General features: G+C 41.3%; 1 protein-coding gene across 7 annotated transcripts in view; it reads right to left on the bottom strand.

The window, feature by feature from the left end:
- Window positions 1–6,757: 6,757 nt before the first annotated feature.
- Window positions 6,758–26,277, bottom strand: part of Dync1i2 (dynein cytoplasmic 1 intermediate chain 2) — a 52,565-nt gene continuing 33,045 nt past the window's right edge. For 5 of the 7 annotated variants that reach the window (XM_034494479.1, XM_034494474.2, XM_034494477.2 and 2 more), the window contains 7 exons: window positions 25,598–25,744; window positions 25,110–25,223; window positions 24,676–24,809; window positions 21,122–21,266; window positions 11,401–11,541; window positions 9,127–9,252; window positions 6,758–7,419 (listed from right to left, as the gene is read on the bottom strand). In XM_034494479.1, the coding sequence (XP_034350370.1) occupies window positions 7,306–7,419; window positions 9,127–9,252; window positions 11,401–11,541; window positions 21,122–21,266; window positions 24,676–24,809; window positions 25,110–25,223; window positions 25,598–25,744 (921 nt within the window). In that variant the 3' untranslated portion in view covers window positions 6,758–7,305. The remainder of the gene's footprint in view (window positions 7,420–9,126; window positions 9,253–11,400; window positions 11,542–21,121; window positions 21,267–24,675; window positions 24,810–25,109; window positions 25,224–25,597; window positions 25,745–26,277) is intronic. The other 2 variants (XM_034494476.2, XM_034494480.2) reach the window with 1 other exon arrangement.

Below are 26,277 nucleotides of genomic sequence, written 5' to 3'. Positions count from 1 at the left end.
CTCTACTGCCATCTCTTTTCAGATAGGTTTTCCTGTAACAATTGAAAAGCATGTTGGCTAGCAATATATATTCCCAGTCATTATTCCCGCTGTTATGACATCTTCTCTTGGTTTTTGGAAGATGGTTTTGACGGATATAAAACTCTTGGTAGACAGGCTTTTTCTGAAAACATTTGGAATGGAGTCCCGTTTACAATACTGTTTTAAATAATAAATCAGTTGTTAATTGTATCCTGATTTTTGTGTTTTAAACATAATTGGCCTAAATATATATCTCTTTTTTTTTTTCTGTCTTCTTATTCAGTGCTTGACAGTTCCTGGAAGTCTCTATTATTTTTCCTTGTTCCATCAATTCTTCAGATTTTGAGGACTTCAATTCTTGGATTAAGATTCAAAATAAAAATTAACCTAGATAATATACTTATTGATCAATGTCTATGGCATTTCTTCTCACTTCCGATATTGTATTTGTGCCTTCTGATTCAAGAGATTGTCCAAATTTTTGTACAGCAGCAATCCTCCTGCTTCAGCTTCAACTTGCAGGCATGCTGTCCCACCCAGGTCTTTATCACCCGCATACAGAGAAACTACAGCAGTGGTTCTCAATCTGTGGGTCGTGACCCTTTTAGGAGCTGAATGAGTTTTTCACAGGAGTCACCTAAGACCATCAGAAAACAGATATTTACATTACAATTCCTAACAGTAGCAAAATTACAGTTAGGAAGTAGCAACAAAAACAATTTTATGGTTGGGGGTCACCACAGCATGGCAAACTTTTTTATTAATGGGTTGCAGCATTAGGAAGGTTGAGAACCACTGCTTTATGACCTTTTAAACAGGCTCCTGCAGATAGGCTTATTTGAGTAAATCGTGGCCATGTGTCTGTAATTCCAACTGCTCAGGATGCACGGGCAACAGAATCCTAGCTTCCCATCCCAAAACAAAACTTTGACATCCGGAAAATGCAGACTCCTCCAGATGTGTCTAATGACCTTCCATGTACTGACAAATTCGTGATTTATAGTCAGACACTGATGGACATGGAACCCATTAACAAAGGCCTGGTCATTGTAGTGATAGTTTTGTCCAATTATATCATATCCAATTATATCACCTATCAACCTGACATACTTGGGATCAAGCCTCAGCCGAAGAAGCTCCTCCCTCGGACTGGCCTGGAAGCGTGTTTGTGAAGATATTCTCTTTAATGCTACTTAATGGAGGAGGGGCCAACCCACTGAGGGCAGTGCTAGCCCTGGGGAGCTAGCCTGGCATAGAACACAGAAGGTAGCTGAGCAAGTCAGAGCAAGGGAACCAGTGGGCAGCGACTGCTTCAGTTTCTCACTTGGCTTCCCTTGATTACGAACAAGAAGCTGGAAGCCAAATAAACCCTTTCCTTGCCAATTTGCTTTTATCTGTGTGTTTATCACAGCAACAGAGAAACAAACTACAACTGATCTTCATTATAGAAGGTTTGCTCTGTGCCTGGAGACAATGCTATCAAAGCAGGGCCCTGCCAGGCTGGGGAAGAGATGAAGAAGAGCTATCTCTCAAGACTAATTTCAGAGCTTCCTCTATGGTTGACAGCTACACACAGTTCCTCAGGAAACAGAGCCCTTTCTTGTGGGGTCTGAGTAAAGTCCTGAGTGCATGTGTTTGTTTGATATGGGGACAGTGATATCACAGATCCCGGTGCCTCAGCCCCACAGGAGTGGTAAAGCATTCCTCTGGCCCAAGTGTGAATGTTGACGACGAGTTCAGGAAGCCATCGTTGCCTCCCTTACCTGGTTATGGCTTAAGACTGCTCTCCTACAAAGACTGTTTCTAACCCCGCCTCCTTGTTCAGCTGTATAGAACACGCTGAGCTTCCCCAGGGAAGAGTCTGGACCGCACAACCCCAGCCTTTCTGTGTCTGTCATTCCCTTGACCGCAGTGAAACCAACGTAGAGCTGTGCAGAGCAGTGATCGTCTTCCCACGTCATCTCCACGGGGACTAATCCTGGAAAGAGAGAGTGTACAGTGATAAAATCTACATCTTTGACGCTGCACTTTTCAGGCGTGTGCACCTTCTCCCTTGGCTCGCTGCTCCTCAGTATCAGGTGACTGGGGCTCACTCTGTGATGAGAACACCCGAGGGGAACTCCTTTTGCACAGACACCAAGGCATTTGACCCTTTAAAGATGAGTTCCTGTTACTTCATGTAAATGTTTTAAAATATGGGCTTGGGAGACACACTCTGAGAGTGTGAGGTAAGCTTGGTCTATATAGTGAGTTCACTTTAAGTCAGAGCTATGTAGTGAAACCCTGTCCCCCACCCCAAATAGTTTTAAAAATATGACCTCTCTCCATTCTTGAATTTTTTAACAAAGGAACTAAAAATAAAATTACTTTTACTTTACAGTGTCTTCACATATGCATTCTCTCACAAAATTGCCACAGAAAGCAATTATCTTCCTTACTTAAAAACACTAGCTGGGTGGTGATGGCACATACCTTTAATCCCAGGAGGCAGAGGCAGGTGAATCTCTTGTGAGTTTGAGGCCAGCTTGGTCTACAGAGTTCCAGGATAGCCAGGGCTGTTATACAGAGAAACCCTGTCTTGAAAAAACAAAAGGAATAAAGAAGAAATTGTTCCAGGTTATCTTATGTACTAGAGACAAACGGGCTTCTGATCTGGATTTGGGATCTCACTCTGAAGCCTAGGCTGGCCTCAACCACATCATCCTTCTGTTTTAGCCTCCCAAGTGCTGGGATCACAGGCACAGACCACCATGGCTGTCTTGGGACCAGAGTCTTTGGGGTTCAGTATCCTCTCTCTTATATCAGGCCATCTTTAAGTAGAAAAACTTTTGTTATAAAGCATTTCCATTACTTTGCTCAGGAAAAAAAAAGTACTCAAAAATTCAGTACAAAAATCCACAAAAGATAAAATGACTTGCTCTCAGTCTACCCAGCGGCACTCTTGATTTCCAGTCGCAGGGTCAGGTCTCTGCACGCTTGGTGCAGCGCACGTGTGTTCTACACTCCACACAATCACTGCCCCACAGCTTCCAGCCACATCCAGTACATTATGAGAGAGCCAGGATAATACATTCCCAGAGCCCTGAATAAGTGACCTCACGAAGTGAGATGGGCCCTCCAGCAAGCTTACCCGAGGGCAAGCTGTTCCAGGCTGTAACTGGGAAGCGCTAATGGAATATTAACAAGCCCAGACTCAGACTCCTGCTAGGAAACTAACAACACAAAATACTATAATTTTACAAAAGTTTGTAAAAGATTGCTGATTGGCGGTGGTGAAACTCTCTGTGGCTAGAGCGACATACAGAAAACTTAAATGCCTGATGTCCATTCGGACTTTTAGGTTGAAGAATTGGGAACATGGCAAGGAGAAAGGGAATTTAAACATCTGAAGTTCACACATGAGCTCTGAGAATACTGGCTTACTGTGAAAAACATCGTGATTTGCTGACTATGTAAAGCCTTGCAACTGGCATTCTGGCTTGGGACTGAGGAATCTTTCTTCTAAAACTGCTCCAACATGATTCCTAAATATTGAGAAAAGGATTTTAAAATCTATGAGACAGTAAGAAAGTTATTACCACTTTGGGGTAGTGAACTTAAGAATACTACTTAAAAGAATGTTGTTTAATTCTTCGGTTGAATTATGAATGTGATTTTGTCTTTCTCATGTGTGTGTGGTGTACATGCATGTTCCCATGCTCCAGGAATCCTATCTAGACTTCTCAGAATGTAGGTGAGACACCCTTTCTGGCTCCCTGGCATTTATGTTGACTCCAGGGATCTGACCTCTCATGCTACTCTCTAGGCAAGTACATTAACTGCTAAACCATCTTCCCAGCCCCTGCATATTCCTTTTGTCAAAAAAATTAATTTTAAATTATGTATATATTTATTTGTATGTCTGCACACGTGAGTACAGGGGCTCACGGAGCCCAGAAGAGGGCGTCAGATCCCTTGGAGCTCGAGTTACAGGAAGTTGTGAGCTGTGGGAGGCGGATGCTGGGAACTGAACTCAGGTCCTTGGTAAGAGCAGTGAGCATTCTTAACCAATGTGTCATCTTTCCATCCATAATGTTCTTTTCACAGTCCCTTTGGGGCAATGCTCTAATTCTCTTGGCTCTATAAGTCCGATGTTTAAGTAAATTATTTCCCAGCATTTACAACAGTAATAAAATAAGTTATTCTATTCTGTGTGTATTGTTTGTGCACACACACACACACACACACACACACACACACACACACACACACAAGGCATGCGAGAGGACAATTTGTAGGAACTGATTCTCTCATGGCCCCAGAGATCAAACTAAGGTTGGGCTTGGTGGTAAGTGCCTATAACTGTTGTGTAAATTTGCCAAGATTTTTAATTAAAAGGTTTTTTTTTATTCATTTTTTTAATGAGTCAAATATAGGGTTCTACTTGGAAGTATTTTCCCCAAAGCTCTAAGGTCCCTGTCACCTAACAATCAAGCAAGATGATAGCTCAAAAGTATGAGTTCTTTTCTTTCTGTTATTATGTGTCTTAGATTAACACAGAAAACAAACCTATCTCAACCAGATGCTAAAACTAAGTCATCAAAAGCACCAGCGCTGTTGACTTTAAACCCTAGACTTTTACTCAGGACCTGTATGACCACACCTTGGATGCTCATGGTGCACCCATGAGCAGAGCATAGTGAGAGCTGTAACTGACCTCCAGTTAACATAGATCTAAGTATGCAGCTTTTCCAGTTAGAACATCACTCTGATGCAGCAGAGACACTGGGATTGTGAAAAAGACGTTTTCAGTTGTCTGAGAGAAAGAAAGAGGGAGGACCATGAGCCCCACAGAGTCCGAGTTTCTGCATGGCTAGGTGGTGACAGCTACCTGGGTGAAAGCTTGCAAAGCCCAGGACAGGTCACCCCTGCCACCACTCCTTCCTTCTCCCTCCATAACAGTTCTCAGTGCTGTCACACACACATTCCTATGGTCTTGCCCAACTTTGCAGAGGGCTGTATCCACGATGAGAAAAAGCTTCTACTGCTTAAATGACAATCAAAGTGATCTCAGAGATTTATACCCAGTCAACTATGGTTTGAAAAATTGAATATGCTTTCTCAAACACAAATAAAGATGATAAGCTTTAACTTCCTATTCAAAGGCAGAGAAACAACCAAATCTAGGAAATGAGCTGAAAGCTGAGCCTCGTCTCCTGCCTAGGAAACACTGATCACAAGTAAGCTACAATTTATGTCACAATGTATTTTTCAAAATTAGGAAGGTCTTTCGCACCTAAAAACAAAAAGTGCATGATTCCCCGACCCCAACCAACTTCCTCTCATAGTCCTGTGTGTCCACCAGTCACAGCAGCCTTGTTCCTTATGACAGACTTCAAAGACACTTCCTTACAGAAAATCAATGCATGTTCCTAAGTGCACAGTGAGGCCGAATGAGCAAGGGTCTATGTTAAGTTTTTCTGAGAGATGAGGGAGAAACTGTCTCCTAAAGCAGAAGTTCCTTGGCAAAACAGGAATACTAGCTCCAAATTGCATTTTATAAATACTTAATGCCAAGGAGTTTTGCTTTATGAGAATAAATAACTCCTTTTTTAAAAGAACAACCCGAGACCAGTGGCCATTTGATTGACCATGTCAATTTCCAACCTTACTCAACATTTTACTTTAACATTTATATTTTCTCCCTTTCTAATCATTTTTACAAACTTAGAATAAAAACAGTACCTCTGAGCATATGAATTCTTCTACAGAAAGACAGTGGGACTCAGCTGACACTGAACATTGGACTTAGAATTCCCACCGTGAGATAATCTGAGATGGTTCTTTGGGATGTGACAGGCAACTGTGGGAGCAACTCTGAGAACTAGAGATGCAGAGGTGGAGAAGTAATTGATACATAAGGCTAATCATCTTAGAGCTGGGAGATGAATCAGAAATAATGTACTTGACAATTCATAATAAGAGTAAGTAAGGTTCAGGCTTGGTTAACATCACATTTCTCATGGATGTCAAAGCTAGAACTACAGTTTGGGTCTAGTATTCCTGGCCAATTATTTCTTATACCACAGAGTACTAAGGGTGAAGAAGTTAGATGTTCTGATTTGTAGAATTTTCTCTCAACAGATCCTTCTTATAAAATCAAAAAAAGTTAAAATTCTGATTTCTAATGTTTTAGTTCAGGTTCTACTGAGTGAAGAGTGAAACTCAGGATTTAAAAGGACACCTCAAAGCCTGTAAGCCTGTAAGATCTGGTCCCAGCCCTTCCCTCCAGTCCTGACAGATGAGTTCCACACTAATGCACACAGTTGCTATCTGCCTTGAAGATTTGTAAAACTGTTCTAGCAAATCCTAAGAGTAGAGAAGATTCCAGGGCAGAGTGTGGACACCTGAGCACAGCTCCTGTGTGGCCACTGCAGCTCCACTGCACCACAGGCCAACCTCTCTCTCTCCAAGCTGCCCACTCTCTTAAGAGCTTACATCTACAGTGTTCTCCGTTGGTGCAAACAAGGAAGTGAGCATTTATTCTTCAGAACAAGTAACAGAGTCAGGAAGAAGCTAACCTAAGAGAACACAGACAAATTATCCAACATGAGTTTGCAATGCCCAGGGAGAGGAGCATTATCCCTATATGGTGCATAGTTAAGGCTGCATATGATTTAAGGTGGCTGCTTGCATTTGGAACTTAAAAAAAAATGTATAAAAGAAAATGTCAAATTTCAAAAAGTAAAAATGAAAATTTGAAAAGTTAGCACATTTTTTTTTTATTTATAGATAACTACCATAGAACTACAGAGAAGAAAAATGGCATCAACATGAAACTTAGAACAGCTAGGTGACTGCATGCTGGAACTAAGGACCATGTTCCTACACACTTAGGGAAAGGAGAGCGCAGCTGACACGGACTCCTGTACTGTAGTGCAATAGTAAGGAACTGTGGCTACTTAGAAATATGCAGAACTTACTTAGTCTGTGCTTCAGAAATAATTACATATAGTATTACAAGTTCAAAAGAATCCAAAAGAATAATTAACAATATACATCCATGTGTTAGAATCCGCAAAAGGCTGCATTTTGTAAAGTTGTCAGCAGTATTAAAAATGACACCAATCCAAAACAAAGTGAATATAATATAAAAAGGCATTGTAAGCTTTGCTTCCTGTATTAAACCCAGTTTATCCATGGAATTTCCTTTCAATACTCATTTAATCAGAAGCATGCAAATAGTTTAGGATCTACTTAATCATCTCTGCCACATTCGCTAAGGCTGCAGCTTGCTTTTCAGGGCTAGGCAGGGATCCGGGTAGCTGCCTCCTCTTCTGCATCAGCTCGGTTCGCATTAATTTCTGCGAGTGTTCGGCCAAATCTTGCCCATTCATCATTTCGGGGAACAGCGATCTGCTGTTAAAAGAAAGACAATGTTTGCTGGGCAGTGAACTACAAATTCACCTCATCTAGTATTACCCTGTTTTCAAATAATTTTTTCCATTAAAAAGTAATAATTGACCTAAAGGGCCTTTCTATAATTACAGAGACTGTAACAATGTTTTACAACATTTCAAAACAAAAGCTGTTTGTAAAACATGTTGTGGCAGCCTCAGAAATGAGTCTGTTGTTACCACCAGTGCAAGGATACAAGGATGCCTTGTAGACAGACTTCCTGGTACCTCTATGGGTCTTGCTGAGGAAGAGGAATGCATTCAAAACTTTTAATTGTATTTTTCCACCACTACTAGTATGAAATAGTTATTTTATTTTTTCTTTTCTGAGACAGGATCTGTGTAGCCCAGGCTGCCTGCAATTTGTGACCTTCTCACATCTGTGTTTTGAACACAGGGTTTGTTTGGAACATAAAGTATTCTTTCTTGATTCTCTTAACTCCTTAGTCAGTTATACTGCTATTCAGCATAGTGTTGAATCAAGAGCAAACAAGAAAAAGAAGTTTATGGTGCTTTTGCCTCAAAGAGTCAACCCAAATGTCCCTATAGTTGTTCTTATGTTATACAGAGACTAACATTGCTGTGAGAGCACAGATCATCCAATGTGGCCAGTGGACAAATCTGCTTCTCAATGTACAAGATCTAATAGGAAGTTACTAGCCAAATGTGGCAATTTACATTAATTAAAATTAACTAAAAAAAAATCATAGTTAAGCTTGACTAACCACAGCTTTTCAATATGGGCGTGTCACTGACAACCACCCACCAGCCAATGCAGACACAGGACACCTGCATGCACTGTCCAACAGGTTGCTCTAAATGATCTCTCTCAAGATCTGATTGCTATAGCCACAAAGTATCGGACAAGATGGGGATATAGAAAAAGTCTAGAAGGCTCTAGTCAGGACCAAACAACAAGAACTGAACTCTGCTCCTGTGTCACTTGGTGCTGTGTCCAGTCAAGCAGAGTGACACAAGAGCCCGACTCATCCTGCTGAACTCCATCATGCCTTTGCATCCAGGCTGAGGTCGCAAGATTCATTTTTCTCAGTTCTATTTTCTCAGAACTATGGAGGGGATGGAGAAATGGTTCAGTGGCTAACAGCATTGGCAGCTCTTGCAGAGACATTGGTTTCAGTTCCTAGCACCCACATGGTGATTCATAATAGCTTGTAAGTCTAGTCCCAGGGATCCAATGCCCTGTTCTGGTATCCACAAGCTCCTGTATGCATGCAATGTACATACACATATACTCAGGCATACATATATACATTAACTAGTCTTGGGAAAAAAACTAGCAAAATATGCTATCTTTGATTTCTTCTGTCTGGTTCAAACAAATCTATGAATACAACAATGAAATTTTATCTCAGTATCAATTCTATAAAACTCCAAGTCCACTTTGTAATCCACATTTCCTTTCCTGTCTGAAGAATTCCTAGCAACGCAGGAATCTAGAAGCATGATACTATCATACACTCAATCTACTGAATGAGAGCACAGCATGCCCACTTAGAGAGACGGCATTAGAAGCTGCTTCTGCGGTGGAAAGCACACAGCCATGTAGTCTACACAGTTCATGAGCCGCGCTGGAGACTCAGCTACCACAATCCCTTCTTAACATCGCCACTACGACAATGTGTCAAAATGACAGGCAGCAAGCCCATACCTCTCCCACATCATAAATGACAATCTGTCCTTCAGAATCACCCACGGCGATTTCTCTTCCGGAGTGGGTCCATCTCACACGATTAAGAGCAGGGTTGCCCTCCACAGAAATGCTGGCAGTCGGTACCTAAGTTCATTTAAAATACAGCATAGTAAAAAGTTTCATCAGTTTCTGAACATGTAAAATCGTAATTCTTCTCTAATCTGTGTTTCTAAAAAGAAATGAGACTAGATAGGAGAATTTTCTCACCTTCCTCTCTATTCATAGATTTTTTTTTGTAATGATATTACCATCAACCCTTGAAGATAGGTTGGGAAAATACAAAATACTTATTTAAGAAATTTTTACATGGCTGCTGCACTCATATCCTTAGTAAAGGGTTTTTATGTTTAACTTTTTTTTTTTTTTTGTTGTTGTTGTTGTTGTTGTTTTTCGAGACAGGGTTTCTCTGTGTAGCCCTGGCCGTCCTGGAACTCACTCTGTAGAGCAGGCTAACCTCAAACTCAGAAATCCGCCTGCCTCTGCCTCCCAAGTGCTGGGATTAAAGGCGTGCGCCACCACCGCCCGGCTTATGTTTAACTTCTTGAAGCAGTCAAGCTACTTAAAAACATGTGACTAAAACTCATTTTAAAAAGACAATATTTACAACACCCTCATAAATAGATCACAGTTCAGTCTTACAGGACAGGAATTACTTTGGCGGCTTGTACCTTCCCCAGCTAAAACCAGTTAATGTGACTGACAGCAGCTCCTACAAACAGTTCACACCACTGGTACACAGAGCTTTCCCAAGCCCCAGCTCCATGGAAGGCAGGAGCGAACGACTGCACAGGGGCAGCAGGTCTGGAATCTGACTGGACATCTGTTACACTCAGAGTAACTAGCATTCACTGAGGCAGACTAAAAAGCATATGATTAAACTTAAGTCTTGAAATATGACCAAAGTAGTCCATATGCTTACATCAGTCAATCCTAAGCTATTAGCCCAGAGATATTATAATCAAACTATTAAGTGAAAGCTCTTCATTTAATTATGGCCATAAGTTTTTGGTAAAAAAATCCAAACTAAGAAAGTAAACTTGGACAGGGCATGGTGGTGCATGCCTTTAATCCTCACACCAGGCATGGGGGTAGGGGTGTCGGGCAGAAACAAGAGGACCTCTGTGAGTTCAAAGCTAGCCTAGCCCATACATTGCATTCTAGGGCTATTTAGTCAGCTTAACAAACAAACAAACAAACAAACACACATAGTCATACATATGTAATGAGTAAATGAATGAATTAATGAATAGTAGATAATAATAGTATTAAAATTCTTGCATTTCCAACATAGCTCTCCCTTCCTCATCTTTGTATGACTAAGTACTTGACTTCCAGGGATCTGGAAAGATGCCACTAGCAACCAGGAGAGATGGAGGGCACCAGTGTCTCTTTTACAACCACTACTGACAATTGTTAGCATCATGTCTGCTAACCAGAGGCAATACAGGGACCTAAGAACATTTTAGGCCTCTTTAAACTAGCTAAAGATAACTCACAGACACAGTTAAATTGCATTGCCAAATTTGGTATAGCAATTAAGAAATATGATAGTTTCTACATTATTAATATTAGTGTTTATGATGCTGGGAATTATACCCAGGGTCTCGTACACGCTAAGCAAATATTGTACCTGAGTTACATGCCCAGACCTTGGATTTCTGAGACAGGGTCTCGCTATGTATGCAGCCTCTGACTCACTGACACTCTTGCCTCTGCCTCCCAAGTCTTGGGTTTACCTGCATGTGCCATCATGTCCAGCTCCATATTCACTTTATAGTTAATGGTCACTGATCTTAATCCCTTATGGAAAAACACCATCAAAATACATTAGCTTTCTTTTAAACATGTCAGGCTAAGACTAGTGTTTATGGATGATACACAATCCTATCACAGCTTCCAGGGAATTCAGAATAAAGGTTAACATACTCTGACAATGTGCAGCTCTGTTTTCTAGCCTGAGAATGAACACACAGTGGAAGCCCCCATGGAGACTCCGCCTGGACAGGAGGCACGATGCTGCCTTCCAGCAGCAGCAGAGAGCCCAGTGTTCACAGCAGCGCCGTCTTTCCCTTCAGCTTGGCGCAGCATGCTGTTTGTCATACAGGGGACAAAGCTTATTTGGTTTCTTTGTGATGAAGCTACAATCACAGAGCACTTTTACATTCCTTGGGATAAAAGAAATTTCACAAATTATTCAATAAATCCCCGATTTTCTGTTATTTCCCAGCTCACCTCTGTGTCATTGTTGAGATTCCATAGATCCAGTCTCCCCATGCCATCCACACAGGCAAACAGGGCTGGGTGGGTGGGTGACCACATAACATCATAGACATAGTCTGAATTATCTTCAAATGAGTACAAAGGCTTGTTATTCTGAAAAAGAAAAGTTAATTTTTAGCATAGGAGGCACACAGAAATCCTTACACACTCAACGCTGACACACGACAGAGATCCTACAGGCACGGTTTCATACCAGAAATCCTTACACACTCAACCCTGACACACGACAGAGATCCTACAGGCACGGTTTCATACCAACTCAGCCTAGACTGTCCCCTAAAGAACTAGTACTAGGTGACATTTTCTTTCCAGCTAGTAGTGGTCATACTATCTTTGAAAAAGGAATAAAATAAGCTTCAGGACACTTGTCAGTAAGCAGTTCCTGGAAGATGACAGCAGAGGCACTGGCCTTCTTGAATCATCTGGAAATCTCCCTATGGACGCAGGTAAAGCAACAAGGAGAGGAAAAGCAAAGTCTCACAGTGTCTCCAGGAAAAGTGAGGCAAACTTCAGCTGTAAGCTGGGGAGTCAGGCTCCACAAGTTTTAAGACCCAAGCAGTATGAGCATCTGTGTGGGAAGAGGTGACTGACAGCCACGGCACAGATGATCTCTTGGTAGTGTGATATGGAGCAGTCTGAGAACAGCAGCAGCCAGAAGAGTTCAGCATCTTTCCTTTCACACTGAACACTACAGGTGCAGGTGATATAAACAAGGTCTCATGCTCTTGTCTGGGTCTCACACACTCTTCAAACTGACAGACTCGAGTGCGGGAGCAGGTGTGGAGGTTGAAAGACAACCTGCAGGAGGTGGTTCTCTAACTACTATGTGGGTCTCAGGACTTGAACTCAGGTTGTCAGTCTTGGTGGAAAACACCTTTACCTGTTAAGCCATCTTACCAGGTCAATTAAAAAAAAAAAAAAAAAAAGATATGATAATGTCAATATCATGGTTATTGTAGTAGCCCATAATGCTTAACTAAAAACAAAACAAAAACAACAAACCCCACCACCCCCTGCAAATTAACAAAATTTTTAAAGCTAAGCCAAACACAGAAAAGAAATTTTTTTCTTTTAAAGTCACTGTTATGAGAATAATGATACAACTTGCCTTGCCTGAAATGTGTATACGATCACCTGGTGATCTTTGTAAAGCCACCCCAGAGGTAATTCATTGGTATTTCTAGCACACTAATGATGCTAAAGGCTTTGACTACTGTGACAGTACTTCAGACATCCCATTTCCAGGCAGTTTTAAGGCCTATCACCAAAAACCTAAAACAAAGTTGCTAATACTCATTCATATATTCAACTAAAATGTATGTGCTGTGGCCTGGGGAGTAGCTCAGGGGCAGAGCACCTGCCTATTATTCTGGAGGCACTAGAGTCAGTCTCTACACTAGAGGAAACAAATGTGATGATCTACAAGCTGGACACAGCTCAATGGTAGAACAATTGCCCCGCATGCACCAGACGCTGAGTTCAAGCCAAGTACTGCAAAAAAGGGGCAATGTCATGAACATTTCACAAAACAGGCAATAATGTCATGGCAGGGTGCTTAATCACAATGATACACATGAAAACATCTGGGAATGTCACTTCACCCACTGGAAGGTTAAAAGGAAAAACACCAGAAAACTCTTAAGTAGGGACACGGGTAGAGACCCATACATACCCTACTGGTGCATCAGGAACTGGCAGAGTCACTTGGAATTGCCAGGTAACAAGCTGGACACATATACATGTCCTCTGACCAGGCCACTCCACGCTAAGTGTGTACTCACAGAACTGACTGTTCATGCCATCAAGAGACAACTATGACCTAGCATCGTGGTATTTCCCTGTAATCCCAGTACTTGGAAAGATCATAAGTTTGAGGCTAGCCTGGGCTACACAGTAAGACACAAAAAACAAACTGAAGGAAAAGACAATGTCTTCTCCTAGTGGAATGAAGTATCCCACATATCACCAACAGAATGGACACATGAGCTCTTTATTTACTTGACTGGGGAAGACGGTCTGGAACTACACTCAGGTGCATGAAACTCACAATCACAGTGTTTAGCAAGCCAGAATGAGTATATACTCCTTTTTACAAACCACACACTATTTAAAAAGCAATATGAAAATTAGATTAAAACATTTAAAATAAAAAGAAGACTGCTAACCATCTCAGGAAATGGATCAAACATTTAATCTATTCCGTGGACTGCTACAGAGCTTGGGGAAAACATCAGTTTTTTATTTTAAAAATGTTTTTTGTTTTTTCAAAACAGAGTTTCTCTGTGTAGCCCTGGCTGTCCTGGAACTCTCTCTGTAGATCTGACTGGCCTCAAAACCTTAGAATCTGCCTGCCTCTGCCTCCTGGGTGGTAGGATTAAAGGCATGTACCTCACACCCAACCCTACGGAAAAGATCACAATTTTTAAAATTATGTAAAAGAAAGCAAAATATCTTTCAATTTAAAATGTGACTATTTTAAAACTGTTTCCTTTGCTTAATTGAAAAAAAAAAAAAAAAGACCATAGTTATCTAAGGATTAGCCAGTTTTATCCCACTGAGAAAATGCACATATTTAACATAAAATAATCTTGCATAGTATAGTAATTTAATATATAACACTAAAAATTAAAATCCCAAGTAGAACATTTTAACTATCTTTTTAAAGTGTTATCTTCCTTTACTTTGAAGAGCACTTCTGCCTAAATGGTACTGAGGCAGCAGGGAGAGCTAAGAGGGATGGGACCCAGCCTGCTGTTTCAGTCCAGCCAGCAGCCGGCTTCAGGCTTCAGACAAGTCCTCATTCTTTTTAAGCCTGTTTCCTTGTATATAAAACAAAGGCTTCAAATTAGTGGTTGTGAAGCTTGACTGTAAGTTGGGGCCAACTAAAAAAACCTTTAAGTATAGTGTTGTGAGGGTCTCTCTCCTGGGGTCTGATTTCAATGGTCTGGGTATCAGGAAGTACTTCAAAGTCTAAAAAGCTGCTCCTGTATATGTCCAAGAATGAGAACCTCTAAGCCATATAATATGTAATAGATAGGTCTCTTACTCTTATTCACAAACAACCTGCAAATATATTATTTGCCAAAAAGAAATCAAAACAAAGGGTTTCTGTGAAAAACAGCTAGCATTTGAATAAACAGAATAATCATTTGGTTCTGCTGTAACAACAAACACTGCATGATCAAGGGACAGGCCACATTGTTCTTCCTAATCTCAAGGTATGTACTGGATGGAATATGTTGTCCTAAAATTCATGGCTGTCTAGTACTCGTTACACAGGTTAGGTGTATCAGGTGTATCAGGGTGGGTTAGGTGAAAATGTGGATGCAGAGATCTAATAAAGCAAACAGGTTCAGCAGGCTCCTGACAAAGGCAGAGACTTGCAGTGATAACAGCTGCAGGCCAAAGAACACTAAAGATTCCTGGCACTCACCATATGCTAGGAGACAAGCATGGAACAAATTCTCAGACTCTCCAATGCTGAGCAGCCTACTAAACTGAAAACAAGTTTCTGTTATTTCAAGCCACTCTGTGATAAGCTGCTACAGCAGCAATAATAACCTGACACAGATAATTGTTTCCAAAGCTGGGGTCATTGGGAAGGGAAGTTTACATTAGTAACAAGAGTCAATTTGGATGGTAAGAGAAATAAACAAGTTTTCTTGAAAAGAAATCATTACAGGGCTAGAAAGATGACTTGGGGGTTAAGAGCATGTACTGCCCTTGCCGAGGACAACACCCACCCCCAGCAAACTTCCTGCTCCAGCGATCCCATGCTTCTGACCTAATGCACACACACACACACACACACACACACACACACACACACACACACAAGTCATTCCAAGGTAAAAAAAAAAAAAAAAAAACTTCACATATTATCCGATTAAGATAATCTTTGCAGAGTATATCTATTAAAACTAATGAAAACTAGTCTTACAAGGCAAATGAAGACGGCACACTTCAGCACTGTCCAGGAGAGAAGGAGTCCCACACAACAGATTGTGAGAATCAACTACCCCATGGCAAGGCTATCTTTACTTGAAGATGAATGAATCAAGTTATCTTAGCTTGATGCCACTGAATATTCAAATGATAAGACTCCTTTTGTTCTAATTCCTTGCTCACCAAGCCATCTTCTGATTATAATTTGGCTTCCCATGTGGGTAGTCCACAGAGAAACAATGAGCTGGTCAGGCCAGCAGGAATATCTGCGCCCTTCTGGCAGTTAAGTTTCTGACTGTAAATTAATAAATTGACATTCTCCAATGTACCAGTGTCTTAGGAGCCTGTTAGTTATATTCAGCATTCCCTGTCTAATCAATTCCAGTAGCTGACAAAATTGAGTTTCTAAATATGCAAAGGAGGCTAGACACTGGCCTGTAGCAACTACTTTGGTAAGTGCCACCAGGTGGAACTGGGTCGGCAGCATCAGCCATCCTTCCCTCAGACATCTTCAAACCATATTTTCATTTTAATTTGTCTACTATGTGAACATTTCTTTTCCTTTTTTTCCAAGAAAGGGTTTCTCTGTATAGCCCTGGCTGTCCTGGAACTCACTCTGTAGACCAGGCTGGCCTCGAACTCACAGACAGCCTCCCTCCTCTGCCTCCAGAGTCCTGATTAAAGAGATGTTCCACCATCGCCCAAGGAATATTTCTTTTTCTAAGCAATGGTGTAACCTCTTTTAACCCTGTTTAATGCTAGTGTTGCTGTGAAATAAGCACACACACAGTCAGATTAAAGGTGGGCATTGAAACACTGCACTGTCAAAAGTTTAAGTTGCAGATGGATTATTAAAAAATGATTTTAAGGAATGACCTGATTAACAATCCTAACTCTGCCACTTCATAGTAAAATTGGTTCTGAAACTAGAATATACTATGCATACAGTAAGATACCATCTTCCAAAAATACTTCTTTTAAAAATAAATCTAGGACAGGTCTGTTAAGATGTGCACGAACATTCAGCTAATTACCAGGTTAGACCTGAAATCACCATCTTCCAGGTTACCCTGAAGAAACTGTCATTGTTCATTCGTTCTCCCTGCTGTTTCTCAGACCCATTAATGTGCTTCTACTGTGGACTTTCAAGTTTAGTGTTTTGAGGTTTTAACTGTATCTTCTAAATATTATAGAGCTAACATCCTGGTTGCACTTTACTAATATCAAAGCTCTGGCTATGGTAGCTCATGTCCCAGTACCTGGGAGGGAGAAGCAGGCAGACCTCTCTGAGTTTGAGAACAGCTTGGTCTGGCTCCTGAGTTCCAGGACTGTCAGGGCTATGTAGAGAAACCTTGTCTCAGAAATCAAAACAAAACAACAATAACAAAAAGTTCAGCAATATGTGGATGATCACTATTTACTTCTGTGTGTTTTTGACACTGCAAATAGCTTAAGTCAAAAAGTATCCATAGCAATCTGTTGAACCAGAACCATGGGGCTAGGTTTTAAATTCTCCAACCAAGCTAAGATCAGAGAGCTTCACACTGCTGACTGTTTTAGAGTGCATGTGAGCAGTGTCAGACTGCAGTCTCCACACTCCACTCTTACAAAACTTATACAAAGAGAAAGAGGAAAGATCTTGTCTCAAATTGGGGCAGAGCCAGATCTTAATAAACACAGAGCTACAGCAATATCTAATGGCTCGTTCTTCCAGTTTATGGGGTTCACTTCCTAGGGCAGGAGAGCACATAAAAAGGAGAGGTGGAGAAGCACAACGTGAAGTCTGTTAACTGTATAAACGTGAGCCACTGGGTTAAAAGCTTCACATTGGAGCCTGAAGAGACCTGTCAACTTTGGTAGAGGACCTAGGTTTAATTGCCAACACTCATATAATAGCTCAAAACCATCTGTAACTCTAGTTCCAGGGGATCTGATGTCCTCTTCTGGCCTCTGAGGGCACTGGGCCTATATGTGGTCCACAGACATAAAGACAAAACACTCACACACGTAAAATAAATTTAAAAATTTAAAAATAAAAGCTTCAATGGAATTAGAGTAATGTTTTTAAAGCAATTTTAAGATACAGTCTATTGTTTATTAGCATTTATTATCCATGAGCATGTATACTACTCATTATTCAGCACAAGCAGGGCTTCGATCAAATTATTTAAAAGGGTAGATACATACTAACAACTAAACTAGGAAGCAGTTGACTCTGAGGACACAAGTGTGGCCATGTATATAAATTTATCTAGCACACACATTGCTGCTTGACCAGTCATAGAACAGAATTGTTTGCAGAAAGGATAAACTAATAGAGAGTAATTCTTAGTCCTTTTTTCTTCCAGAGTTAGGATTGAATCCAGGACCTCATACACAGTAGACAAGTGTACTATCACTAAACTATATAAAAACAACATAGGCCAATGCAATTCTGTTAATATTTTAAGGGGTTCTTGGTCATATATGATGTAAAAATATACTACTCTATACTGGCTCATCCTTTGGCCACTAGGAAGGGTGTTGGGGCAGGGGAGAGATATGTATCATATTTGAGAGTGAATAAAAGAAACAACAGAACTTAATTAGTAAGGAAAAGAGAGATGCCTGCCTATCATTCTTACTTAAATCTCTTCTGGGACAGTGGGACTGGAGAGATGGCTGAGTGGACAGAGGTGCCCGAGCACAGGCTTGATGATCCAAATTCCATGGTCTATCTGGCAAGGTAGCAGAAGAAACTAACCCTGGAGTCCTGTGACTTGTACCTGTGCACTTTGGCACAAGCACACCTGCATTCACACACATACACAATACATACATCACACACAAACACAAATAAATGAAAGCAACGTCTATTGTTGAAACAGAAACAGAACTATGATCTATTAATGAAGCATCTATACAGAACCACAAAAGCAAATGCCCATCAGTCTGCATCACAGGCAAGTTCACTCTCAAGTAGGCAAGACGAGTGCTTCATTTTCAGACCCTGTTAATGTATACTCAAATTTAAAGGATGCTGACAAACTGAACATCTGACATTTAAAAATTAACCACTCAGTCATCAAACAGCCAAAATAGGAATGAAACTGGCAAGAATGTGTCAAAAATATTATGTCTCTCTTGACTCTAACAGGGCTAGTACATGAGAAAGCATACCCAGAAATCTTTCAACTTATATGGGTATTTGAAGCCTATGTGGAAATGGTAGATTTTCTGTTTGTTTGTTTGTTTGTTTGTTTGTGTTTTTGTTTTTTTCGAGACAGGGTTTCTCTGTGTAGCCCTGGCTGTCCTGGAACTCACTCTGTAGACCAGGATGGCCTCGAACTCAGAAATCCACCTGCCTCTGCCTCCCAAGTGCTGGGATTAAAGGCGTGCGCCACCACCGCCTGGCTGAAATGGTAGATTTTATCTTGGTAATTCTGCATCTTGCTTTGTTTACTACCTGAGTATGTATTTTCCCATATATACAGAGTTGTAGATCATGCTCGTCTTTGCTTATGGCTATGAGACTCGTCTTTCTCTATCCTTTCTCCAGTGTAAGATCCAAGGATGAATGAGAAGACTGATTAAATACACTTAGGCTCTGACCCAATTAGAACGACGCCTGTTGTGTGCTGGACAGTGTGTTAGGCACTTTTCTAGATATTTCCTTCATAGACATATGAGCTATTTTTTGTCTGTTAATGTCAAAGCTGAAAATGCTCAATTTTAGAGGGCAAGCTCTTCAAGGCTGTTTACTAAATCATGTTAGGCTGAGAGTGGGGCTCAAGACAGGAAAAGAGTGAACAGTAAGTGTACTCTGGATGCTGAGGCCAGAACTTAGTAAAGCACACAACCAGGAGTTCACTACAGTAGAAAGCATCTCTTAAGAATACTAGATTTTAACCAGGCAGTGGTGGCACATGCCTTTAATCCCAGCACTTGGCAGAGGAGGCAGAGGAGGCAGAGGAGGCAGAGGAGGCAGAGGGGCAGAGGGGCAGAGGGGCAGAGGGGCAGAGGGGCAGAGGGGCAGAGGGGCAGAGGGGCAGAGGGGCAGAGAGGCAGAGAGGCAGAGAGGCAGAGAGGCAGAGAGGCAGAGAGGCAGAGAGGCAGAGAGAGAGAGAGGCAGAGAGAGAGAGAGGCAGAGAGGCAGAGAGGCAGAGAGGCAGAGAGGCAGAGAGGCAGAGAGGCAGAGAGGCAGAGAGGCCAAAAGAAAGAAAGAAAGAAAGAAAGAAAGAAAGAAAGAAAGAAAGAAAGGAAGGAAGGAAGGAAGGAAGGAAGGAAGGAAGGAAGGAAGGAAGGAAGGAAGGAAGGAAGGAAGATAGATAGATAGATAGATAGATAGATAGATAGATAGATAGATAGATTATCCACCTCTGTAAAATATTAGATTTTACAGAGGTGGATACTTGTAGCCAACCATGGGACTGAGCACAGGATCCCCAGTAGAGGAGTTAGAGAAAGGACTAAAGGAGCTGAAGGGGTTTGCAAGCCTATAGGAGGAACAAAATATAAACTAACGAGACCCCCCAGAGCTTCCAGGGGCTAAACCACCAACCAAAGAATACACATGGAGGGATCCATGGCTCCAGCTGCATATGTAGCAGAGGATGGCCTTCTTGGGCATCAATGGGAGAAGAGACCCTTGGTCCTGTGAAAGCTTGACACCCCAGTGTAGGGGAATGCCAGGGCCGGGTGGTGGGAGTGGGTGGGTGGAGGAACACCCTATAGAAGCAGAGGGAGGGGGATGGAATAGGAGGTTTTCGGGGGGGGGGGCGGGGAACCAAGAAAGGGGCAACATTTAAAATGTAAATAAATAAAATATCTAATAAAACTTTCAAAAAAAAAAAAAAAAAAAGAATACTAGATTGTCTCAAAGATTTTCAAGAACCACAGCAGGCTAAACTTTGTTTCCCGGTGAAGGATTCAAGAAGTCAACATTAAGTTCAAGTAGACGGACAAGAAATATGAGGCTTATAACAGAGCTTACATGGACTAGGATGCACTGAATGTGCAGTTTTACTAGCAACACTATGATTGTGCAGAAGGACTCGAAAACAAGCAAATGAAAATTAAATATAACGTAAGGTCAAGCAAAATGACAAAGTCTGTCACATAGGTCATGCTCCCTAAGCTCTGTCTGTGAGACTGTCACTGGCCAAGCCAAGCTACACTCACTGGAATTCATGGAGGCCTAGGGAACACTTTCATCACTAAGTACATATTTCAAGTAACCAGTTTACTAAGCTTCAATAAAGTTAGTTATACTACACTAAGACAACAAACACACATGTGCCTTCACAATGATTTCTTAATGATTCAAGTTTATTGTGTAGTCTTATTGTACAGGACTTACTATGAATGGTCTCTGTCTTTTCTCTATCCCATTACCTCTGTGAGCCACTACAGTCCTGAGTCTCTTAGCTCACCACAAAGCAAATGAATGATTTCTGTGTGGAGCTGGATGAAATTATGTGAGGAAGTATAGGGGATACCAGGGCTTTCTTCCCAACATAATTTAGAGTAAACAGACCTTTGCTTGAGAAGCCTGAAGTGGGAGGAAGCCTACTCTCCAACTGTTTGGGGATCATCATATTTGTTATACTGTGTGATTCCTTACAGGGTTCTACTTGGATTACAACTCCAAGCCATCTAAGATCTAACACCATGCCTTTCCCTGTAGTATTAGAGCACCACCTTGTGTCAGGAAACTGGCCAAATGAGCAGAATGCTGTGTTTCAGATACCTTAGTTGTCCAAAGTTTTACTGTCCAGTCAAAAGACGAAGTGACAAACAGATGTGAGAAGTCTACTGCTCCAACGGCTGCATGACAGTGGATTCCAGTGATGGGTCCCTGGTGTCCCTCAAACATCTCACTGATTCCAGCTTTGCTATTTCATAAAAGTGAACATGTTAGGGACCCTCTTGGAAGTACACCACATATTATTTTCTTAACATTTTTACTTATTCATTTCTAAGACAGGGTCTTTGAAGTCTGAGCTGCTCTGGAACATACTATGTGGTCCAGGCTAGCTTCAAAACCAGAGCTCCACCTTCCTCTACCTCCAGAGTGTTGAGATTAAATGCCTGCACCATCACACCTAGCCAATGTATCTTATCAAGGGTTTATACAGCAGACCTTGACTAAATTTCAAACACAATTCTAGGTTCATAGTTTATCAACCTAACTTATGCCAAATGCCACTCTATTCAGATGTGGTAACACTACTAATATAGCAGGGTTATTTTAGAGCTGTAAGCACCATGCTGTTAACAAGAGAACTCAATAAGATCATATTCATGGTGGTAGAACAAGGACAAAAGATGCTATGTAGGGATGCTGTATAGGGATGCTGTATAGGAATGCTGTGTAGGGATGCTGTATAGGGATACTGTATAGGGATACTGTGTAGGGATGCTGTGTATGGATGCTGTGTATGGATGCTGTATAGGGATGCTGTATAGGGATGCTGTATAGGAATGCTGTGTAGGGATGCTGTGTAGGGATGCTGTATAGGGATACTGTGTTGGGATGCTGTGTAGGGATGCTGTGTAGGGATGCTGTATAGGGATGCTGTGTAGGGATGCTGTGTAGGGATGCTGTGTAGGGATGCTGTATAGGAATGCTGTATAAGGGTGCTGTGTAGGGATGCAGTATAAGGATGCTGTGTAGAGATGCTGTGTAGGGATGCTGTATAAGGATGCTGTGTAGAGATGCTGTATAGGAATGCTGTATAAGGGTGCTGTGTAGGGATGCAGTATAAGGATGCTGTGTAGAGATGCTGTGTAGAGATACTGTATAAGGATGCTGTGTTGGGATGCTGTGTAGGGATGCTGTGTAGGGATGCTGTATAGGAATGCTGTGTAGGGATGCTGTGTAGGGATGCTGTGTAGGGATGCTGTATAGGAATGCTGTGTAGGGATGCTGTATAGGGATACTGTGTTGGGATGCTGTGTAGGGATGCTGTATAGGGATACTGTGTAGGGATGCTGTGTAGGGATGCTGTGTAGGGATGCTGTGTAGGGATGCTGTGTAGGGATGCTGTATAGGGATGCTGTGTAGGGATGCTGTATAGGGATACTGTGTTGGGATGCTGTGTAGGGATGCTGTATAGGGATGCTGTATAGCGATACTGTGTAGGGATGCTGTGTAGGGATGCTGTATAGGGATGCTGTATAGCGATACTGTGTAGGGATGCTGTGTAGGGATGCTGTATAGGAATGCTGTGTAGGGATGCTGTATAGGGATACTGTGTTGGGATGCTGTGTAGGGATGCTGTATAGGGATGCTGTATAGCGATACTGTGTAGGGATGCCGTGTAGGGATGCTGTATAAGGATGCTGTGTAGGGATGCTGTGTAGAGATGCTGTATAAGGATGCTGTGTTGGGATGCTGTGTAGGGATGCTGTGTAGGGATGCTGTATAGGGATACTGTGTTGGGATGCTGTGTAGGGATGCTGTATAGGGATGCTGTATAGCGATACTGTGTAGGGATGCCGTGTAGGGATGCTGTATAAGGATGCTGTGTAGGGATGCTGTATAAGGATGCTGTGTAGAGATGCTGTGTAAGGATGCTGTATAAGGATGCTGTGTAGAGATGCTGTATAAGGATGCTGTGTTGGGATGCTGTGTAGGGATGCTGTGTAGGGATGCTGTATAGGGATGCTGTGTAGGGATGCTGTGTAGGGATGCTGTATAGGGATACTGTGTTGGGATGCTGTGTAGGGATGCTGTATAGAGATGCTGTATAGCGATACTGTGTAGGGATGCCGTGTAGGGATGCTGTATAGGGATGCTGTATAGGAATGCTGTGTAGGGATGCTGTGTAGGGATGCTGTATAGGGATACTGTGTAGGAATGCTGTGTAGGGATGCTGTATAGGGATGCTGTGTAGGGATGCTGTGTAGGGATGCTGTATAGGAATGCTGTATAAGGGTGCTGTGTAGGGATGCAGTATAAGGATGCTGTGTAGAGATGCTGTGTAGGGATGCTGTATAAGGATGCTGTGTAGAGATGCTGTATAAGGATGCTGTGTTGGGATGCTGTGTAGGGATGCTGTGTAGGGATGCTGTATAGGGATGCTGTGTAGGGATGCTGTATAGGGATACTGTGTTGGGATGCTGTGTAGGGATGCTGTATAGGGATGCTGTATAGCGATACTGTGTAGGGATGCTGTATAAGGATGCTGTGTAGGGATGCTGTATAAGGATGCTGTGTAGAGATGCTGTGTAGGGATGCTGTATAAGGATGCTGTGTAGCGATGCTGTATAAGGATGCTGTGTAGAGATGCTGTATAAGGATGCTGTGTAGAGATGCTGTGTAGGGATGCTGTATAAGGATGCTGTGTAGAGATGCTGTGTTGGGATGCTGTGTTGGGATACTGTGTAGGAATGCTGTGTAGGGATGCTGTGTAGGGATGCTGTGTAGGGATGCTGTGTAGGGATGCTGTGTAGAGATGCTGTGTAGGGATGCTGTGTAGGGATGCTGTATAAGGATGCTGTGTTGGGATACTATGTAGGGATGCTGTGTAGGGATGCTGTGTTGGGATACTGTGTTGGGATACTGTGTAGGGATGCTGTGTAGGGATGCTGTGTAGCGATACTGTGTAGGGATGCCGTGTAGGGGTGCTGTGTAGGGATGCTGTATAACGATGCTGTATAAGGATGCTGTGTAGAGATGCTGTGTAGGGATGCTGTATAGGGATGCTGTGTAAGGATAGTGTGTAGGGATGTTGTGTAGGGATGCTGTGTAGGAAACAATCTGGACTAATTTAAGTCAAAAGCTTTGAAATGAAGGCGATCTGTACTGAAAATGAGGTCCAGATGCTCAATGTTTTTAAAGGACAGCTAGACAATTTCAAAACAGACTGAACAGTAAGAGAACTATTAGTCGGCTTAACATATGTAGTGACATTGCTATACCATTATCAGTAGGCTCAGACTAAAACTCTAAGTTCAAATGAATCTAAACAAAAAACAGGTGACAATCACATTTATAAACCTGAAGGCCAATATGTGGAACATAGAGACTGCATTTCTAATTGCTGAACACACCTCCTCCCAGTAACTTCTGTGAGCATGTGCAGCACATACAGATCTCGACAACATACCACAACCCACACAAGCCAAAAACACATAAATCCAAACTACTACAGTTAAAAAAAATTAACTCAAGTTTTCAGTGCCCAAATTTAATGTCCCAAGTCTAGGAGAGAATTCTACTTAAATAAGGAACAAGTTGTTTCAATGAGATGACTCAAGGGAAAAATTTAAACAACGGCTAATTCCTACTAGGTTTACCTGCCATGGCGGCATGCTGTATAGACAGACCCTTCTTCACTGCCCACAACAAAGTTGTTGACATCTCCAACAGGGAAAGACATAGATGTTACAGCTACTGCCTTTGACTGTTTATGAACCAACTCCATGCTATCCTATATAAAAAAAAGAAAAAATTAATTTGTAGAGCTTTAATTTCAAATTTTGTTACAAAGCTTCTAGTTGTAACTAGTTTGTATGCTGTTGTTTTAACATACTATTAATATAAACAAACCTACCTCAGTTAAATGAAAAGGCTTTGGTAAGATACATTTAAACTATCAACACATACTTAGGATTATAATCTGTACAATAAATAGTATAAAAATAGCTTACGATAAAATGCACGCAGGGGTACACATGCAATTAAAAACTAATATTTACTGCAAAATTTCACATTCCTAAGTTTAACCTACCTGTGGATGGGAAAGCATGTCCAAACTCCAGGAACAAATTTTCCCATCAGTAGAGATGCTAATCAGATTATGGGCATTTTGTGTTCCAACAACATTAACACAGTAGACAGGGTGCTAAAGACATAAAACAGTTTTCAGAGGTTATTTATGAACAAACAACAAAACCCAGAAAACAATTAGTCTAATTATGGGTATTCCATTTCATTATCAAAACAGCTTTGAAACCTGACAGCTTTTGTTTTGTTGCTCTTGGGAAGTGAACCTAGGACCTTGAGCATTGCTGGGACAACATCCCATCACTGACTTAATTTTAATATGAAGTTTGCTGCTATTCTGTTCATTAATAAGAGGTTGTCTTAGAAGACAGATGACTTCGTGATATATGCACCCTCCACATACAAGGAAGCATGTTCGGAAGTCACTCTCCTGGGACTATATAGTTGGTGGTGAAGGCAAACAGAAGTCTAAGGAAATAACTAGTTACTTACTGTGTGTGCAGCAGCTGACAGTGGTGTTCTCTGGACAGGAGTTCTTTTATTGCTACGGTTATCCCAAAGCACAATTTGGCCTGAATATGTACCTCCAACAACAAGATTTGGATGAAATTTTGCAAATGTAGCAGACATTACAGCTGACTGCAAAAAAGTAGAATTTTTGATTTAAGATTTAAGTAAGAAAAGTCTGGTGAATTAAAAAAACAAATCTGAAATATTTACCTTTCTATTGCTTAAGGTATTAGAAGTTTTAAAAACAATCCACTCTATTTTAATATTATAAAAAAAATATAAGTTTTTGTTCAAAAGTCAAATGTGATCTTTATATGTTTATATGATTATCAAACAAAATAAAACTTGCTTCAATCAGTTACAGTTTTTAAAGCAAAGCTGGCCTGTGACTGACCTGACTGTAATATGACAGTAAAGAACATATTAGTTTTTGTTTGAAGTGTTTATTTTGAATTATGACACTATTAAGATTTTAACTTATACAATCAGTAAGAGTCTCAAATTCTAACTTTTGCTAAATCCACTTAAAAAATCTACATCTGCTTCCTACTTCAACCACATGTTTTTACTTAAAACTATTTAGTTGCAACTCCTCAGGCCATGTCTAAGTGATTCAGGGGGCTGGTGTCTAATTATATATTCAGCAGTAAGTCCTACTTTCT

Source organism: Arvicanthis niloticus, chromosome 2 (assembly GCF_011762505.2).
Source record: "Arvicanthis niloticus isolate mArvNil1 chromosome 2, mArvNil1.pat.X, whole genome shotgun sequence".
NCBI classification, from domain to species: Eukaryota; Metazoa; Chordata; class Mammalia; order Rodentia; family Muridae; genus Arvicanthis; species Arvicanthis niloticus.
Note: the sequence above shows the minus strand (reverse complement) of the source record. Positions and strands in the feature narration are given on the sequence as shown.